The sequence below is a fragment of the Phyllobates terribilis genome, unplaced genomic scaffold (genome assembly GCF_046119375.1).
Source record: "Phyllobates terribilis strain yellow unplaced genomic scaffold, ASM4611937v1 Scaffold_5__5_contigs__length_657084704, whole genome shotgun sequence".
NCBI classification, from domain to species: Eukaryota; Metazoa; Chordata; class Amphibia; order Anura; family Dendrobatidae; genus Phyllobates; species Phyllobates terribilis.
In genome coordinates, this window is record NW_027362765.1 from 87,495,422 (window position 1) to 87,517,351 (window position 21,930).

The following is a 21,930-nucleotide window of genomic DNA, read 5'->3' on the forward strand; positions in this document are numbered from 1 at the left end:
TCCGCAGCGTAAACGCTGCGGTCAAAAATCCGCAGCATGTCAATTAATTTTGCGGAAACGCTGCTCTTTTGCCGCCATTGACTTGCATTAGACCGCATTAAATCCGCATCACTGTATATGTTGATGCGCTTTTCATGCGGTCTAATGTGCGGATGGTACCTGGGTGTGGAGGAGAGGACTCTCTTCCAGACCCAGGTACCATTAAAAAAAAAAGAATAAAATAAAAAATACATATATTCTCACCTTCTGACGGCCCGCGCAGCGTCCTGCCAGCTTCCCGCGCACTTCGCGGTTGAATGAAGGACCTTCGCTGACGTCAGAGTCATGTGACGGGTCACGTGACGCTGACGTCGGAAGGTCCTACAGTCTTCACTGCCGGCAGCCGGGACCGATGAAGCAGGACACCGGGGGCCATCAGATGGTAACGTATAGATTTATTTTTTATTTTTTGACATCACACACTATATAAATCCATGCCATTTGCATGGATTTATATAGTGTGAAGTTGACAAGCACTTTCCAAGTGATGCTAAAATCGCTTGGGAAGCGCTTGTCAACCCGCATGCGGAAATGAAAGTGAAGACCGCTTCATTTCCGCATGTCCCTGGCAGGAAACCGCATGTACAATCCGCATGCGTTTTTTCCTGCCAGAGAGATGCAGAAACGCTCAGGAAAAAATCCTGAGCATTTCTGCATCGTGTGCACATACCCTTATGCTAAACAGACTGCAGCTAGAATAGCAGAACCAAAACACCCGGAGAAAAGTTGTGGCCTTTGTGGCCTGGCGAAAAGAGAAGCCGACCACAAAACACAAGCTCAAGGGTTTGAACCCAAAAGTATGACAGCAGTAAATTGCAAAATTGTTTGTATTTACAAGCACTATCTGACATGAGGATGGGAATAACCTCTTAAAAATATGTCCTATCTTGACTTCAGGATGAGGCCATTTTTTTTTTCTTCCGTCATCGCATTCTGAATATCAAATTTTTTTTTCCAGCTTTGTGGTATAACTTGAGTTTTTGAATTTCACCATTTTTGGGTCACATATATTATTGAATCATTTTTAGTAGCTCTTTCTATACTGGAATCACCGTGCCGTAAAAATAACACATTATCCTTACTTTTTTTTGTTCCTTTTATTTTGGGAGGTGAGATGAGCAAAAAAAAAAACAGCAATTCTGGCAATTTTTTTTTGTTTTTCTTACTGCGTTCATGTTGCAGGTTAAATGAAAGTGCTAATTTTATTACTTGGGTAGTTATGGACGTGGTGATTATTTTTTCAACATAACGTAAATTTCAATATGGGAAAAATATATATATATATTTTTTTTTTCCAAGCTTTTATACTTTTTAGTTTAGTCCCACTAACAGACTTGAACTTCTATTACCCTGATTTATGCATTGCAGTGCATTATACTTGCCAAATTCAGCATTGGATAGCTGCCATATAATTGAATGGCAAACTGGACCGAGAGACGCTGCTTGCCGAAAGTGAGAGAAACCCCCTCTGTGCCATAACTAAGCATATGAACAAAGGTTTTCCTCATTGGAAAACCCCTAAAAAGAGACTATTCCCGCTGATCCCGAGTATTCTGTTTTGTTTTGTTTTTAAATCCGCCATTCAGTTCCAGAGATATGAGTCTTTTTATTCAGTGTCAATTTTCAGGTGTGCGTGGCTCACAGAACCCTCTGGGGTGTGCCTTTAGACTGAATAATTATTCTTTGAGCCACACACCCATGGAACTACCAAAAAATTAGCACTCAATAAAAAGGCCCGTATCTCTGGAACAGTATGGCGGATTTTAAAAAATTTAATAGTCAGGGTAGCAGCGGGAATAAAATATGAGCAAAAACTGGACATAATCTTTGAACTGGAGACAGTTCCTCTTTAAGGAGGTCTCTGTAACTTGCTGCAAGTCATGCCTGCACTTCCTTTAAGACCGGGCTGAATATCATTATAGGCCATCATTGTGTGTCAACAAAGTCGCAACTAGGTAATAAGGAGTGGTTAAAAAGATGGCCATGGACGTGTCTTAAAGGAAATGTGATTTATGCCTGCCGCGTTCAGCGGTAATCAGCATCACTTTTCCTTCATGGACAAGTGCATTAACCTGCTTGCACTGGGCATGCTCAGGTGGGAGAATAGTTGCACGCAATGAATAATTTCCAGAGTAGAAGACATGAAGTGGCCTTTGAGGAGGAGGTCAATCATTCCAGAATCCGAGTTCCGACTAGGGAAGTTTGGTCGGCCGGAGAGGTTCCCATAAACGTCCCATCTTCAGGGCAGCCTCTCTCAGTGGTGATGGAGCTGACCTGACTTTCCTTATGCTGCGCTGACACCTTCCTGTATTTAGTATCTTGTATTATGTGACGCCACCAAAGCAGCAAGCTCATCACAAGTAAATTTTTAAACGCTGTGAATTTCTCCTAACTTGCACGATTATACGTTGCTATAATTAGAGTGCTAACCTGCAAATGAAGTGTCTCATTGAGGAAGCAACATCCGCTGTCTGTCTGATATTACACCGCAATGGAAAACATCGACTTCTTCCTGCTACAAACTCGTGGGTCAGGCCGAGCCTCGTATTTTTTTTTCTTATTTCCAACCTTGTAGCTAATGATTCATAAAGATTTTCTGTTCACAAAATGTATAGTGTGCTTCAGCTTCCTATTCAAAGCCGTTACTAAAGCCGCCATTGAGTCAGTAATTTGGGCAGGAGTTTGCAGGGGTTGGGCAGTGGGAGTAGGTGTAGGTTTTAGCTGTTTATTAAAATATTTTTTCATCCAGCTCTTGAATTGTTAATAACACCACATTAACTAGAATTCTAGTGCCATCTACTGGAAGTGGCAACCCTAAAAGTCAATATCAGCCCTTTACGAGCCATGCCAAAGCCAAACCAGAATGTCCATTTGCAGACACGTGTTTTGGGGTGTTACCCCTCCTCAGTGCAAAGCAGGAGATCTGATTTGGCTGTAAGAGAGGCCTCCGACTGATGTCTGTGGGGTAATGTTTCTCCTTGTGGTGAGTGACGTGCCAGTGTAAGGAGACTTATAGGCCTTGTCCTGGAGTGGCCTAGCCAGTCTCCAGATCTAAACCCTATAGAAAACCTTTGGAAGGAGTTGAAAGCCCGTGTTGCCCAGCGACAGCCCCAAAACATCACTGCTCTAGAGGAGATCTACATGGAGGAATGGGCCAACATACCAGCAACAGTGTGTGCCAACCTTGTGAAGACTTACAGAAAACGTTTGACCTCTGTCATTGCCAACAAAGGATATATAACAAAGTACTGAGATGACATTTAGTAACTGACCAAATACTTATTTTCCACCAAAATATGAAAAAAATTCTTTCCAAATCAGACAATGTGATTTTCAGGATTTGTTTTCTCATTTTGTCTCTCATAGTTGAGGTCTACCTATGATGTCAATTACTTGCACAATTGGTGGCTGACTAAATACTCCCCCCCCCCCCCACTGTATGGAGCCTCAAAGTCACAAGTTCAAAACATTGATACCCTTCTGCTCATCAGTGTATTTTACTGCCTTCAGAATGGGTAATTTTTCCTTTTTTGTATTTTTCCATTTTTTTCCTCTCCTCTTTTTCCAAGAATGAGAACAGTGTTATTTTTCCATCAACATAGCTGTACTGGGGTTTCTTTTATTGGGATGGATTGTAACTTTTTATTTTATCATATAATGTATTAAAAAAAAAATTCCAGGTGAGGTGAAACAGTAATTCCGCCATTTATTTTCTGGGTCCTGTTTTTTTTTTACGGTGCTCTTGAGTGGTAAAAATTATCCAGCAACAAGATTTTCCATGTTAAGTACGATTGCAGTGATACCAAACTTGTAGAGGTTTTTTTATGGTTTGAGGATTAAAATAAAATTTTGAACTTTGTAAAAAAAAAAATTTGTTGTGTCGCCACTTTTTAAGACCCATAACGTTTTTAAATTTTTCTGTCAACAGAACCATGTGAGGGATTGACTTTTGTGTGCTGACATTACATTTTTATTGATACCAGTTTGGGAGACATTTGACGCTTGATTGTTTTTTAATGCATTTCTTGGGAGAAGTGCAACGACTAAAAAATGGCAATTTTTTTTTCCTTTTGGGTTTTAATGTACAGTTTTAATGATTTTATATTTTTAGAGATCAGACTTTTACAGATACGAAGACAACAATATGTTTTTTCTTTTATTTCAATTTAACTTTAATATATTTTCTAAATATTTTTTTATGTTTACTTGATTTTTTCCAGCTCCATAACACCACACCCGGCATAGCATGTGCTAACACACCGTGCATCAGGAATGGGTTAAGGGTATGGTCTGGGGTCTAATAAACTTTTGGGGTCAGTCCTGGGGTGTGAATAATTTAATTTAAAATCTAATACATTTCAAGGATTTAATTTGGGGTAAAAAATACATTTTAAGGGTAAGGTCTGGGGACCTGATTTTTTTGTTAAGGGTCTGGTCTGGGTCTGATTAATTTTGAGGTCTATAATCTGATTCATTTGAGAGGTCAGGTCTGGGACATGATCTATTTTAAGTCTGGAGTACTCAATAATGTTTAAAGGGTCTGATCTGGCATCCAATTTATTCTAAGGGCCTGATTAATACTTTTACGTGTATGGTTTCTGATTTATTTTACACTTCTTTTTTAGGGACTGGAACAATTTTAGCAGTCTGATTTGGCGTTTGATTAATTAAAGGCTCTAATCTGGGGTCTGAATGAGTTAGGGGTCCAGTATGGGGTCTTGTGTTAATTTAAGGGCTTGGTTCTCTCACTAGCGAATAACAAATATCATATGTGTCATACATAGTGCCATCACAGTTAATTAGCAGCAGCTAAATTTTTAAAACTTCAGATTGCTTGTGGCCTTAGGGTACTTGGTTGATAATTTTTTTGTAAAGGGCACTTAACATGGAACAGCCTGTAGCCTTGGGGTATTTAGTTGATATTTCTTTCAGTAAAGGGCACTTCCCAAGTACAACATTGCAGCTTGTAACCTTGGGTTACTTAGTTGATATTTCTTTTGGAAAAAAGCACTTAGAATCATAGAATCATAGAATGGTAGAGTTGGAGGGGACCTCCTGGGTCATCTGGTCCAACCCCCTGCTCAAAGCAGGATTCACTAAATCATCTCAGACAGATTTCTGTCCAGCCTCTGTCTGAAGACGTCCATTGAAGGGGAACTCACCACCTCTCGTGGCAGCCTGTTCCACTCATTAATCACCCTAACTGTCAAAAAGTTTTTTCTTAGAAAGGAAAAGCCTTGCAGCCTTAGGGTATTTTGTTGATATTTCTTTCAGTAAAGGACACTTCACGTGAACAAGCTTGTAACAGCTTGCAGCCTAATGGAAATTATTTGATATTTGTTTCAGTAAAGGGAACTTACCTTGGGACCACTGTACTCCAGTTTACGCAACCTCTGGGGAATCCATAAGCTAACTTATTTGTAACATGCACATATACAGTTATATGAAAAAGTTTGGGCACCCCTATTAATCTTAAGCTTAATGTTTTATAAAAAATTGGTGTTTTTGCAACAGCTATTTCAGTTTGATATATGTAATAACTGTTGGACACAGTAATGTTTCTGCCCTGAAATGAGGTTTATTGTACTAACAGAAAATGTGCAATCTGCATTCAAACAAAATTTGACAGGTGCATAAGTATGGGCACCCTTATCATTTTCTTGTTTTAAATACTCCTACCTACTTTTTACTGACTTACTAAAGCACTTTTTTTTTGGTTTTGTAACCTCATTGAGCTTTGAACTTCATAGCCAGGTGTATGCAATCATGAGAAAAGCTACTTAAAGTGGCCACTTGCAAGTTGTTCTCCTGTTTGAATCTCCTCTGAAGAGTGGCATCATGGGCTCCTCAAAACAACTGTCAAATGATCTGAAAACAAAGATTATTCAACATAGTTGTTCAGGGGATGGATACAAAAAGCTGTCTCAGAGATTTAACCTGTCAGTTTCCACTGTGAGGAACATAGTAAGGAAAAGGAAGAAAACAGGGACAGTTCTTGTTAAGGCCAGAAGTGGCAGGCCAAGAAAAACATCAGAAAGGCAGAGAAGAAGAATGGTGAGATCAGTCAAGGACAATCCTCAGACCACCTCCAGAGAGCTGCAGCATGAACTTGCTGCAGATGGTGTCACTGTGCATCGGTCAACTATACAACGCACTTTGCACAAGGAGAAGCTGTATGGGAGAGTGATGCGAAAGAAGCCGTTTCTGCAAGCACGCCACAAACAGAGTCGGCTGAAGTATGCAAAAGCACATTTGGAGAAGCCAATTTCTTTTTGGAAGAAGGTCCTGTGGACTGATGAAACCAAGATTGAGTTGTTTGGTCATACAAAAAGGCGTTATGCATGGCGGCAAAAAAACACAGCATTCCAAGAAAAACACTTGCTACCCACAGTAAAATTTGGTGGAGGTTCCATCATGCTTTGGGGCTGTGTGGCCAATGCCGGCACCGGGAATCTTGTTAAAGTTGAGGGACGCATGGATTCCACTCAGTATCAGCAGATTCTTGACAATAATATTCAAGAATCAGTGATAAAGTTGGAGTTACGCAGGGGATGGATCTTTCAGCAAGACAATGATCCAAAACACCGCTCCAAATCTACTCAGGCATTCATGCAGAGGAACAATTACAATGTTCTGGAATGGCCATCCCAGTCCCCAGACCTGAATATCATTGAACTTTTGTGGGATCATTTGAAGAGGGCTGTCCATGCTCGGCGACCATGAAACTTAACTGAACTGGAATTGTTTTGTAAAGAGGAATGGTCAAAAATACCTTCATCCAGGATCCAGGAACTCATTAAAAGCTACAGGAAGCGACTAGAGGCTGTTATTTTTGCAAAAGGAGGATCCACTAAATATTAATGTCACTTTTCTGGTGAGGTGCCCATACTTATGCACCTGTCAAATTTTGTTTGAATGCAGATTGCACATTTTCTGTTAGTACAATAAACCTAATTTCAAGACAGAAACATTACTGTGTCCAACAGTTATTACATATATCAAACTGAAAGAGCTGTTGCAAAAATACCAATTTTTATAAAACATTAAGCTTAAGATTAATAGGGGTGCCCAAACTTTTTCATATAACTGTAAATCCCCAGGGTTACCCATGATTTTGATATACAGGTATATACCTGAGCCAAGACCTGCATCAATACAGTGCAAAGATGCCAACGTCATGATATTGTCTGTCACATTGGTTGCCGGGGTGTATCCAACAGTGAAGACCTGGATAACGTCCAACTCATTAAGAATATCATTTGGTGTTGCTTCATAATGCTTGTTCGGCATGACCAAGACTAAAAGCAGCCATATCAGTGACCAGATGACAGGATAGAAGATTTCCTGTATTGAAAGAAGAATTAGGTCAGTAATAAATTAGCAAATTGAAAAAGAAAAAAAAAATACACAAATATAATGGGATAGGGCTGATCTTGAGGGAGACTTCAGCTCTATAGTCTGTAGAATACTAAATGCAGCTCTGGAGTATAATACAGGAGGTAACTCGGGATCAGTACAGGATAAGTAATGTAATGTATGTACACAGTGACTGCACCAGCAGAATAGTGACTGCAGCTCTGGAGTATAATACAGGATGTAACTCAGGATCAGTACAGGATAAGTAATGTAATGTATGTACACAGTGACTGCACCAGCAGAATAGTGAGTGCAGCTCTGGAGTATAATACAGGATGTAACTCAGGATCAGTACAGGATAAGTAATGTATGTACACAGTGACTGCACCAGCAGAATAGTGAGTGCAGCTCTGGAGTATAATACAGGATGTAACTCAGGATCAGTACAGGATAAGTAATGTAATGTATGTACACAGTGACTGCACCAGCGGAATAGTGAGTGCAGCTCTGGGGTATAATCCTAACTGTAACTCAGGATCAGTAATGTAATGTATGTACACAGTGACTGCACCAGCAGAATAGTGAGTGCAGCTCTGGAGTATAATACAGGATGTAACTCAGGATCAGTACAGGATAAGTAATGTATGTACACAGTGACTGCACCAGCAGAATAGTGAGTGCAGCTCTGGAGTATAATACAGGATGTAACTCAGGATCAGTACAGGATAAGTAATGTAATGTATGTACACAGTGACTGCCCCAGCAGAATAGTGAGTGCAGCTCTGGAGTATAATACAGGATGTAACTCAGGATCAGTACAGGATAAGTAATGTAATGTATGTACACAGTGACTCCACCAGCAGAATAGTGAGTGCAGCTCTGGAGTATAATACAGGTTGTAACTCAGGATCAGTACAGGATAAGTAATGTAATGTATGTACAGAGTGACTGCACCAGCAGAATAGTGAGTGCAGCTCTTGGGTATAATACAGGATGTAACTCAGGATCAGTATAGGATAAGTAATGTAATGTATGTACAGAGTGACTGCACCAGCAGAATAGTGAGTGCAGCACTTGGGTATAATACAGGATGTAACTCAGGATCAGTACAGGATAAGTAATGTAATGTATGTACACAGTGACTGCACCAGCAGAATAGTGAGTGCAGCTCTGGAGTATAAAACAGGATGTAACTCAGGATCAGTACAGGATAAGTAATGTATGTACACAGTGACTGCACCAGCAGAATAGTGAGTGCAGCTCTGGAATATAATACAGGATGTAACTCAGGATCAGTACAGGATAAGTAATGTAATGTATGTACACAGTGACTGCACCAGCAGAATAGTGAGTGCAGCTCTGGAGTATAATACAGGATGTAACTCAGGATCAGTACAGGATAAGTAATGTAATGTATGTACACAGTGACTGCACCAGCAGAATAGTGAGTGCAGCTCTGGCGTAAAATACAGGATGTAACTCAGGATCAGTACAGGATAAGTAATGTAATGTATGTACACAGTGACTCCACCAGCAGAATAGTGAGTGCAGCTCTGGAGTATAATACAGGATGTAACTCAGGATCAGTACAGGATCAGTAATGTAATGAAGGTACACAGTGACTGCACCAGCAGAATAGTGAGTGCAGCTCTGGAGTATAATACAGGATGTAACTCAGGATAAGTACAGGATAAGCAATGTAATGTATGTACACAGTGACTGCACCAGCAGAATAGTGAGTGCAGCTCTGGAGTATAATACAGGATATAACTCAGGATCAGTACAGGATAAGTAATGTAATGTATGTACAAAGTGACTGCACCAGCAGAATAGTGAGTGCAGCTCTGGGGTATAATACAGGATGTAACTCAGGATCAGTACAGGATAAGCAATGTAATGTATGTACACAGTGACTGCACCAGCAGAATAGTGAGTGCAGCTCTGGAGTATAATACAGGATATAACTCAGGATCAGTACAGGATAAGTAATGTAATGTATGTACACAGTGACTCCACCAGCAGAATAGTGAGTGCAGCTCTGGAGTATAATACAGGATGTAACTCAGGATCAGTACAGGATAAGTAATGCAATGTATGTAGACAGTGACTGCACCAGCAGAATAGTGAGTGCAGCTCTGGAATATAATACAGGATGTAACTCAGTATCAGTACAGGATAAGTAATGTAATGTATGTACAAAGTGACTGTACCAGCAGAATAGTGAGTGCAGCTCTGGGGTATAATACAGGATGTAACTCAGGATCAGTACAGGATAAGTAATGTAATGTATGTACAGTGACTGCACCAGCAGAATAGTGAGTGCAGCTGTGGAGTATAATACAGGATGTAGCTCAGGATCAGTACAGGATAAGTAATGTAATGTATGTACACAGTGACTGCACCAGCAGAATAGTGAGTGCAGCTCTGGGGTATAATACAGGATATAACTCAGGATCAGTACAGGATAAGTAATGTAATGTATGTACACAGTGACTGCACCAGCAGAATAGTGAGTGCAGCTCTGGAGTATAATACAGGATGTAACTCAGGATCAGTACAGGATAAGTAATGTAATGTATGTACACAGTGACTGCACCAGCAGCATAGTGAGTGCAGCTCTGGGGTATAATACAGGATGTAACTCAGGATCAGTACAGGATAAGCAATGTAATGTATGTACACAGTGACTGCCCCAGCAGAATAGTGAGTGCAGCTCTGGAGTATAATACAGGATGTAACTCAGTATCAGTACAGGATAAGTAATGTAATGTATGTACACAGTGACTGCACCAGCAGAATAGTGAGTGCAGCTGTGGAGTATAATACAGGATGTAACTAAGGATCAGTACAGGATAAGTAATGTAATGTATGTGCACAGTGACTGCACCAGCAGAATAGTGAGTGCAGCTCTGGAGTATAATACAGGATGTAGCTCAGGATCAGTACAGGATAAGTAATGTAATGTATGTACACAGTGACTGCACCAGCAGAATAGTGAGTGCAGCTCTGGGGTATAATACAGGATATAACTCAGGATCAGTACAGGATAAGTAATGTAATGTATGTACACAGTGACTGCACCAGCAGAATAGTGAGTGGAGCTCTGGGGTATAATACAGGATGTAACTCAGGATCAGTACAGGATAAGTAATGTAATGTATGTACAAAGTGACTGCACCAGCAGAATAGTGAGTGCAGCTCTGGGGTATAATACAGGATGTAACTCAGGATCAGTACAGGATAAGTAATGTAATGTATGTACACAGTGACTGCACCAGCAGAATAGTGAGTGCAGCTCTGGAGTATAATACAGAATGTAACTCAGGATCAGTACAGGATAAGTAATGTAATGTATGTACACAGTGACTGCACCAGCAGAATAGTGAGTGCAGCTCTGGGGTATAATACAGGATGTAACTCAGGATCAGTACAGGATAAGTAATGTAATGTATGTACACAGTGACTGCACCAGCAGAATAGTGAGTGCAGCTCTGGAGTATAATACAGGATGTAACTCAGGATCACTACAGGATAAGTAATGTAATGTAATGTATGTACACAGTGACTGCACCAGCAGAATAGTGAGTGCAGCTCTGGGGTATAATACAGGATGTAACTCAGGATCAGTACAGGATAAGTTATGTAATGTATGTACACAGTGACTGCACCAGCAGAATAGTGAGTGCAGTTCTGGGGTATAATACAGGATGTAACTCAGGATCAGTACAGGATAAGTAATGTAATGTATGTACACAGTGACTGCACCAGCAGAATAGTGAGTGCAGCTCTGGAGTATAATACAGGATGTAACTCAGGATCAGTACAGGATAAGTTATGTAATGTATGTACACAGTGACTGCACCAGCAGAATAGTGAGTGCAGCTCTGGAGTATAATACAGGATGTAACTCAGGATCAGTACAGGATAAGTAATGTAATGTATGTACACAGTGACTCCACCAGCAGAATAGTGAGTGCAGCTCTGCAGTATAATACAGGATGTAACTCAGGATCAGTACAGGATAAGTAATGTAATGTATGTACACAATGACTGCACCAGCAGAATAGTGAGTGCAGCTCTGGATTATAATACAGGATGTAACTCAGGATCAGTACAGGATAAGTAATGTAATGTATGTACACAGTGACTGCACCAACAGAATAGTGAGTGCAGCTCTGGGGTATAATACAGGATGTAACTCAGGATCAGTACAGGATAAGTAATGTAATGTATGTACACAGTGACTGCACCAGGAGAATAGTGAGTGCAGCTCTGGAGTATAATACAGGATATAACTCAGGATCAGTACAGGATAACTAATGTAATGTATGTACACAGTGACTGCACCAGCAGAATAGTGAGTGCAGCTCTGGGGTATAATACAGGATGTAACTCAGGATCAGTACAGGATAAGTTATGTAATGTATATACACAGTGACTGTACCAGCAGAATAGTGAGTGCAGCTCTGGAGTATAATACAGGATGTAACTCAGGATCAGTACAGGATAAGTTATGTAATGTATGTACACAGTGACTGCACCAGCAGAATAGTGAGTGCAGTTCTGGATTATAATACATGATGTAACTCAGGATCAGTACAGGATAAGTTATGTAATGTATGTACACAGTGACTCCACCAGCAGAATAGTGAGTGCAGCTCTGGGGTATAATACAGGATGTAACTTAGGATCAGTACAGGATAAGTAATGTAATGTATGTAATGGTGAACATTGGACATAATTTAAAAAAACATCACAGTAAAAGATAATGCCATACCAACATCAGGTCAGATTACCAATGCACTGCAGGATGCAGCAGTCCTCCATGATAAAGGAGGGGACAGCACATGTGCAAAATACTGATGCAGACAGCCTCTCACTGACCTACCAATTCATGCAGGGGGTGGCTGTGTAGTGTTATACATGCACACCGATGGAGTCTGCATAGGGCGCCAGTCACACAGATATGTGTGATGCACAGTGTTTGGCTTGCAGCCTATTGATGACGCCCATACTATTAGATCAGGCGGGCTGCCCAGCACTATATATGTGCACCCCCACAGAACAGACGCCCCAATTCACCAAGCCAACACTAAAGAGGCCTGGCCGCATCCTGCATAAAAATGTGTAAAAAAGATGAAAAATAATGTGTAAGATAAATACACCACATGAGGTGGTGGATGAAAACTCCATCGGTGTGCATGTATAATACTACACAGCCACCCCCTCCATGAATTACTAGGTTAGTGAGTGGCTGTCTGCATCAGTATTTTGCACATGTGTTCCCCCTGCCTTCATCATGGAGGCTTCCTGCATCCTGCAGTGCATTGGTAATCTGCCCTGGTGTTGGTAAGGCATTATCTTTTACTGTGATGTTTTTTGAAGTTATGTCCAATGTTCACCATTTTTAATGTTTAGTGTTAGGACTCGCAAGTATGAGGACCCTTGACGTTTGGGTTGCGAGCTTGCGTATTTTGGCCAAAGTATCGACCAATACCTCATGTGGTGTATTTATCTTATACACTATTTTTCATCTTTTTTGCAATTATGTTCATGTTGACTTTTGAATTTGTGTTCTTCTTTGGTTGATCAACACAGACTATTCTTTGAATAATCCTGAATGTTGATCACTTGAGTTTATATTTGTTAATTGATGAATGGCTGGTATTTACATCTTATATCAGCTCCCACAATGTACTGTCTGCTAGTTTTGAAAGACAGCGGTCTTTGAACAATGGATGTTTGCTAGATATGTTAAATACCATTGCAGGTTGTTTGCCAGTCAACATTGGGGGATGAGCTGTGGATACTCGAGCCCTGTGGATTAATATCATCATCCTTTATTCTTGACCTGTGGATGAATGCTTGAAAGGACAATTGTGAACTATTTAAAGGGGCATATGCCTCTGTATCAAAGAGACTTTTACAAAAAAAGACAGTCAAGAGAGACTCTTGAGGACAGCAACCAGAACACATGGCTCCATCAAGAGGAATACAGATTTGCTCCATTGAATATCACTGAACTGTTAGAGACGTTACGAAGAATTCCAGGTGGGGATAATCAGGTCACCTGGCCACATACCTCACTGCTCTGTTCCCGGCGGGCCAGCGGAAGGGTGAGGCTCAGTAATTTGCACCATCTTGTGTATTTGCTGGGACTGTTCTAGATGTTATTGTCAGTTTGGTGGTTCAATAAATTATTGCCATACTGTTATACACCGTGTGCAGAATTATTAGGCAAATGCGTATTTTGATCACTTTGATACTTTTTATACATGTTGTCCTACTCCAAGCTGCATAGGCTTGAGAGCCAACTACCAATTAAGTAAATCTGGTGATGTGCATCTCTGTAATGAGGAGGGGTGTTGACTAATGACATCAACACCCTATATAAGGTGTGCTTAATTATTAGGCAACTTCCTTTCCTTTGGCAAAATGGGTCAGAAGAGAGATTTGACGGGCTCTGAAAAGTCCAAAATTGTGAGATGTCTTGCAGAGGGATGCAGCAGTCTTGAAATTTCCAAACTTTTGAAGCGTGATCACCGAACAATCAAGTGTTTCATGGCAAATAGCCAACAGGGTCGCAAGAAGCGTGTTGGCCAAAAAAGGCGCAAAATAATTGTCCATGAATTGAGGAAAATCAAGCGTGGAGCTGCCAAGATGCCATTTACCACCAGTTTTGCCATATTTCAGAGCTGCAACGTTACTGGAGTATCAAATAGCACAAGGTGTGCGATACTCAGGGACATGGCCAAGGTAAGGAAGGCTGAAAAACGACCACCTTTGAACAAGAAACATAAGATAAAACGTCAAGAATGGGTCAAAAAATATCTTAAGACTGTGTTTCAAGGGTTTTATGGACTGATGAAATGAGAGTGACTCTTGATGGGCCAGATGGATGGGCCAGAGGCTGGATCAATAAAGGGCAGAGAGCTCCACTGCGACTCAGACGCCAGCGAGGTGGAGGTGGGGTACTGGTATGGGCTGGTGTCATCAAAGATGAACTTGTGGGACCTTTTCGGGTTGAGGATGGAATGAGGCTCAACTCTCAGACCTACTGCCAGTTTCTGGAAGACAACTTCTTCAAGCAGTGGTACAGGAAGCAGTCGGTATCGTTCAAGAAAAACATGATTTTCATGCAGGACAATGCTCCATCACATGCATCCAACTACTCCACAGCGTGGCTAGCCAGTAAAGTTCTAAAAGAAGAAAAAGTAATGGCATGGCCCCCTTGTTCACCTGATCTGAACCCCATAGAGAACCTGTGGTCCATCATAAAATGTGAGATCTACAGGGAGGGAAAACAGTACACCTCTCGGAACAGCGTCTGGGAGGCTGTGGTGGCTGCTGCACGCAATGTTGATCAAAAACAGATCAAGCAACTGACAGAATCTATGGATGGAAGGCTGTTGAGTGTCATCATAAAGAAAGGTGGCTATATTGATCACTAATTTTTTTGGTTTTTGTTTTTGCATGTCAGAAATGTTTATTTCTAAATTTTGTGCACTGATATTGGTTTACCTGGTGAAAATAAACAAGTGAGATGGGATTATATTTGGTTTTTATTAAGTAGCCTAATAATTCTGCACAGTAATAGTTACCTGCACAAACAGATATCCTCCTAAGATAGCCAAATCTAAAAAAAAAACACTCCAACTTCCAAAAATATTAAGCTTGGATATTTATGAGTCTTTTGGGTTGATTGAGAACATAGTTGTTGATCAATAATAAAAATAATCCTCTAAAATACTACTTGCCTAATAATTCTGCACACAGTGTACTCTCACCCTGTGTTGTCTGAGTAGTATTACGCCCACAGGAGACCCCCGTGTCTCCACAGTGAGTGCAGCTTTGGGGGTATAACACAGGATGTAACTCCGGATCAGCCCTACATTAGTAATATAGGTACACACCGTCTAAATTTTTTTATCTGCGTTAAATGCAAAGGTAGAAGATGTTGTTTTAGGTGGACATTTCCTTGTTCTGCAATTTAATCCAGTCTTTTTTAGATAAAAATACGTGAGATACTTTGCATGTTCTACCCTGAAGATGAGGCATGGAAGTGGGAACAAACACAGCAACTGGCAGTAACATTGACGTGCTTCTACCTGGAAATGTGCCAAAGCCAAACGCTCATCTGCGACATCCCAAAGGCACAGCTTACATGATGAGCCTCTCTGCATACAGTAATTACTGTGACTGAGGCTGGGGACTGCTACTTGTGTCAATGAAAAAGGTATAACATGCAGACCAGTAAGCAAAACACTCATCAACCCAGAAGGCTTCATAAAAGAATACAGAGACTGTAGAACTATTGGCGGTACTACGACTACAATGGTAACTTTACTGATGCTGCATGGTGCCGTTACTGGTGCTGCACGGTGACATTACTAGTACAGCAATATGCCATTACTGGTGCTGCAATGTGCCGTTACTGGTTCTGCAATGTGCCGATGCTGGTGCTGCACTGTGCGTTGTTTGTACAGCATGGTACCGTTGCTGGTACTGCTCGGTGTGGTTACTGCAATGTGCTATCACTGGTGCAGCATGGTGCCGTTGCTGGTACTGCAGGGTCCCATTGCTGGTACTGCAATGTGGCATTACTGGTGCTGCATGGTGCAGTTATTGGAGCTATTGCTGCAATGTGCCGTTGCTGCATGGTGCTGTTGCTGCATGGTACCACTGCTGGTATTGCATGGTTCCGTATCTGGTGCTGCAATGTGTCATTACTTGTACTGTATTGTGCGTTGCTGGTATTGCACGGTGCCGTTGCTGGTACAGCACAATGTGGTTACTGCAATGTGCTGTTACCGGTGCTGCATGGTGCCGTTGCTGGTGCTGCAATGTGCTATTACTGGTGCTATATTGTGCGTTGCTGGTATTGCACGGTGCCGTTGCTGGTGCTGCACGGTGCCGTTACTGGTGCCGTTGCTGGTGCTGCATGGTGCCGTTGCTGGTGCTGTATTGTGCGTTGCTGGTATTGCACGGTGCCGTTGCTGGTACGGCACAATGTGGTTACTGCAATGTGATGTTACTGGTACTGCACGGTGCAGATACTGGTACTGCACTGGAACACTGGCTATGTCTCTAAAGAACTCATGTAAACAGAAAACCTGCCTGAAACTCGAGTAACCTGAACTTGTGTTTGGCTTATTACTCAGTTACTATGAGAGAGACATCTAATACTAGAGGAGGGGGCTGGAAGATGTAAAGCTAAAAATGTCCGCTGTGCAAATGGATAATCCAGCTGAGGGCCTTGGGAGGGGCTCCGCTCACCAAATAGTAACCCTCTGTCAATAGCCGGGGTGGGGGGATGAGGTCAGCAATTTGATTATGGCTTTCCTAATGCTATCATTAAGGAGCGGCACTGTAAATATAAAAGCGGCTGTTAATCCCCTTGGCCTTAGGTGGTACATTAGGGGCCATCGTAGACAGCTGGAGTAGGTCAGATGTGACTACTGGATTACTCAGATACTCAGCTGGACCATCACTGAGAAATAAAGCATTATACGATGCCTGGCGACACTAATAGGCCAATCGTGCAATGCACAACATTCTCATGATAAAGGGTTTGTCTAATTCTTGCAGTTCAGGAGCGCACTGCTCCCCTGCCTCACAGCTTTCTTATGCAGGGGGGACGGGGCGCTCCTGATGATTGACGGTTTGGACCAGAGGCATGGCTGCACCACTGGCCTTAACTTTGCCTGTGCAGTATGGGAGAGGAGCAAAGGCACTGCAGCAATCCAGACAGCACTTGCAAGAGCACACTGCTTGCCTAAGAAACTGGCCACCACTGATAAATAGCAGAAGTAGACGGTAACCTAAGCACTAAGCTGTAAATTGTTGAATTAAAAATCCAGTACGAGGATGATACGATTGAGTTAATCATCTACTTACGAGGATGAGATAACTCCTTTAATGGTGCCGTCAGAACAGACCGGCAAAAGTATGATCCTTCTGACAACTATAAGCAGTTTTCGGGTACATCCACATGGGACAAAAATATTGCAGGTTTTACCTTCGGCTCTGCAATGGTCTTAACAAATTTCATCTCATGGAAATTGCATATCAAGAGTGCCAATTTGTGGTGGTTTACAGGTCTAGGAAAGCAAAAACATCTGTAACAAATCCTAATTTCTTACAAAATTGCAATGGATTGCCTGTGGATCTGCAGCAAAATCTGTAGGTTACCGCTCCTGTCTTTTCCTGGTCTCCAGACCAATTCTTGTATACTGGCCTCTAACACGGACGTGTGGACACATAATCAAAGAGCCAGAAGAATAGAGATCAGCTGGACGACAAGGGAAGAGCAGAAGATTGGTAATGGGAGTTTAACGTCTTCTAGTATCCGCAGTCACAAATCTGCACCAAAATCCACAAGGTTTGGTGAGGACTTATTTAGCGGATTTTCCTATGGATTCTTGATCAGACCCAGCCTTAAGCTTGTAAGAAATGTGATTTTTTTTTCTTCCTGCTATTATTACACAGCGCTTTCCATCTATGGCAACGAGCCCACATTCCCCTGTGTTTCCCAGAGAACGTGAAATACATGCAGAGCTGAGCTGCAGAGAAAATCTCCCCGACGTACCTGCAACGTGTCTTTCTTTGTCCGACATTTCACTAGGTAATTCTTGTACAGGAGAGTTCTGGTCTGCGCCCATACGCCCACATCTTTCATGTCCGAGGACATCTTATAAAAACCTGCAGATAGAAAAAGGACACATGTTCTCAGCACACATTATATGGACAGAAGCATTGTAGCCACTTCACATTCCACCAACAGAAGCTTTTATCGCCTTACATTCTACATCCATAGATATTAATATTAAAGGGGTTGTCCAGGCTTTGGGTTCAAGTCTGCACTCACTCTATGTGACAACAGACTTATGAATCCTCACAGCACGCAATATGTGTGCTGTCAGGATTATCCGATGCTGCCGCTGAGAGCTGGCGGGCGTGTGTCTGCAAGTATACAATTTGCCTACATTCCGTCACGTGCCGACTAGACGTACGTACACGTCTAGTCGGAATATGGCTGGAAGTATGCAAATCGTATACTGGCAGTCGGTCATATGACAGCCCGCTCCTGGCAATGGAGAATCTGACAGCGTGCACTATGAGGATTCACTGTGAGCCCAAGCCTGAACAACCCCCTTTAAGGGGTTCCCAGGGAAGAGAAAAGAACAAAAATAAAGGAAATGTTAGTATGAATGAAGTCCTAAATACATTTAATCCCTTAATACCAGGCCAAACTTTTGAAATCTGACATGTGTCACTTTATGTAATAATACCTTTGGAATGCTTCAACATATCCCATTGATTATGAGACTGTTTTTTCGTGACACATTATACTTTATGATAGTGGTAAATTTAGGTTGATATGTTTTGTGCTTATTTTTAAAAATATCAGAAATATGATAAAAATGTAAAAAAATGTGCAATTTTCAAACTTTGTAAGATTATCCCTTTAAACCAGCTAGTAATACCACACAAAAACATTCATCACATTTCCCTCATGTCTGCTTTACATCAGCACCATTTGTAAAATGTTATTTTATTTTGTTAACATTTTAGAACGTTTAAAAATGTAGCAGTAATTTTTCACTTTTTTCAAGGAAATTTACACAACTTATTTTTTTAGGGACCTATTCAGTTTTGAAGTGATTTTAGGGGTCCTATATATTGGAAATCCCTAAAAGTGATAACATTTTAAAAACAGCGCCTCTCAATATATTCAAAATGGCTTTCAGGTAGTTTATTAACCCTTCAGGTGCTTTTCAGGAATTAATGCAAAGTGACATGACAAGAATGAAAACATTTATTTTTACCACCTACATGTTTCTACCTGAACAGGTCACTATAGCTGGAAGATTTTAAGGCCGTTATTTGGCCATGAATTGCCATGGCAAACATCAGGACCACATGATCAAGATCTCAGGGTGCTGATGTGGTTAAAGAGGGAGCCTCCACACTCTGTTAACCATCTAGATGCTGTAGTCACTATTGCCAGCAGTATTTAAGGGGTTAAGCTCCGAACTCCTTCACATGTAGGAAAATGTGCTCCACTAATATTACTGGAGATAGCAAAGGTGCTGAGGTAAGAAGAGGATGCTTACACTGCTGTCCATCCTGTCTATCTGATCTAATACTGGAGATACCAGAGGTGCTGAGGTAAGAAGAGGATGCTTACACTGCTGTCCACCCTGTCTATCTGATCTAATACTGGAGATACCAGAGGTGCTGAGGTAAGAAGAGGTTGCTCACACTGCTGTCCACCCTGTCTATCTGATCTAATACTGGAGATACCGGAGGTGCTGAGGTAAGAAGAGGTTGCTCACACTGCTGTCCACCCTGTCTATCTGATCTAATACTGGAGATACCGGAGGTGCTGAGGTAAGAAGAGGTTGCTCACACTGCTGTCCACCCTGTCTATCTGATCTAATACTGGAGATACCGGAGGTGCTGAGGTAAGAAGAGGATGCTTACACTGCTGTCCATCCTGTCTATCTGATCTAATACTGGAGATACCGGAGGTGCTGAGGTAAGAAGAGGATGCTTACACTGCTGTCCACCCTGTCTATCTGATCTAATACTGGAGATACCAGAGGTGCTGAGGTAAGAAGAGGTTGCTCACACTGCTGTCCACCCTGTCTATCTGATCTAATACTGGAGATACCGGAGGTGCTGAGGTAAGAAGAGGTTGCTCACACTGCTGTCCACCCTGTCTATCTGATCTAATACTGGAGATACCGGAGGTGCTGAGGTAAGAAGAGGTTGCTCACACTGCTGTCCACCCTGTCTATCTGATCTAATACTGGAGATACCGGAGGTGCTGAGGTAAGAAGAGGTTGCTCACACTGTTGTCCACCCTGTCTATATCCTGTCTATCTAATTTAATACTGGAGATACCAGAGGTGCTGAGGTAAGAAGAGGTTGCTCACACTGCTATCCACCCTGTCTATCTGATGTAATACCAAAGGTGCTGAGGTAAAAAGAAGCTGCTCACACTGCTGTCCACCCTATCTATCTGATCTAATACTGGAGATACCAGAGGTGCTGAGGTAAAAGAAGCTGCTCACACTGTTAGTTATCCATCCTGTCTATCTGATTTAATACTGGAGATACCAGAGGTGCTGAGGTAAGAAGAGGTTGCTCACACTGCTGTCCACCCTGTCTATCTGATGTAATACCAAAAATGCTAAGGTAAAAATAAGCGGCTTACACTGCTGTCCACCCTATCTATCTGATGTAATACTGGAGATACCAGAGGTGCTGAGGTAAGAAGAGGTTGCTCACACTGCTGTCTACCCTGTCTATCATATTTAATACTGGAGATACCAGAGGTGCTGAGGTAAGAAGAGGTTGCTCACACTGCTGTCCACCCTGTCTATCTGATGTAATACCAAAGGTGCTGAGGTAAAAAGAAGCTGCTCACATTGCTGTCCACCCTGTCTATCATATTTAATACTGGAGATACCAGAGGTGCTGGGGTAAGAAGAGGTTGCTCACACTGCTGTCCACCCCGTCTATCTGATGTAATACCAAAGGTGCTGAGGTAAAAAGAAGCTGCTCACATTGCTGTCCACCCTGTCTATCATATTTAATACTGGAGATACCAGAGGTGCTGGGGTAAGAAGAGGTTGCTCACACTGCTGTCCACCCCGTCTATCTGATGTAATACCAAAGGTGCTGAGGTAAAAAGAAGCTGCTCACACTGCTGTCCACCATGTCTATCTGATATAATACTGATACCAGAGGAGAGGAGGTGGGAAGAGGCCGCTTAAACTTCTGTGTGACCGGTCTTTCTGAATAACAATATTAGTATCTTCAGGTCACAGCAGCGGAGGTTCCTACTGCATATTCTCACAGACACCTGTCCTAACATTCTAGAACAGTTTTCTTTCAGTGTAACAAGACAGCGGTCATTTTAATTCTATAGTGATTACCTCCCTAGACAAAATGATTGTGATTTGCTAATTAAATGTATTTAGGAATTGATTTACTTTATGACATTTCCTTCAATTATTTATTTTTATCTATTTCCGGAGAATCACTTTAATATGGAGTTTGTCCCTTTTCAGATATAACAGCGCCCACTCTTCTGGGAAGATTTTCTACAAGATTTTGGAGTTGTCTGTGGAAAGTTTGCCCCTTCATCCAGAAGAGCATTTGTGACGTCAGACCCTGATGTTGGGGAGCGGCCAGGCTCGCAATCTCTCTTCTAGTTCATCCTAAAGGTGTTGGATGGGGTTGAGATCCGGGCTCTGTGCGGTCGGTCATGTTCCTCCACCAAACTCCCCAAAACCATGTCTTTATGAACCTTTTGCACTGGATACACTCATGGGAAACATAAAAACAAAGGACCTTCCCCAAACTGTTCCCACAAAACTGGAAGCTACAATTGTCCACCAAAGTCTTGTGACGAAGTATTAAGATTTCCCTTCATTGGAACTATGGGGCTGAACCCTGAAAAATAGCCTCATAATATTATCCCTCCTCCACCGTACTGTACAGTGGGCACAATGCAGTCAGGCG

The 21,930-nt window shown here is 41.8% G+C and overlaps 1 protein-coding gene across 2 annotated transcripts in view; it reads right to left on the reverse strand.

Annotated features, from left to right (window-relative positions):
* The window catches only part of ABCA5 (ATP binding cassette subfamily A member 5), a 113,867-nt gene that overhangs the window by 69,056 nt on the left and 22,881 nt on the right, over positions 1-21,930 (reverse strand). For both annotated transcript variants that reach the window (XM_073682525.1, XM_073682526.1), the window contains 2 exons: positions 17,984-18,096; positions 7,173-7,383 (listed from right to left, as the gene is read on the reverse strand). In XM_073682525.1, the coding sequence (XP_073538626.1) occupies positions 7,173-7,383; positions 17,984-18,085 (313 nt within the window). In that variant the 5' untranslated portion in view covers positions 18,086-18,096. The remainder of the gene's footprint in view (positions 1-7,172; positions 7,384-17,983; positions 18,097-21,930) is intronic.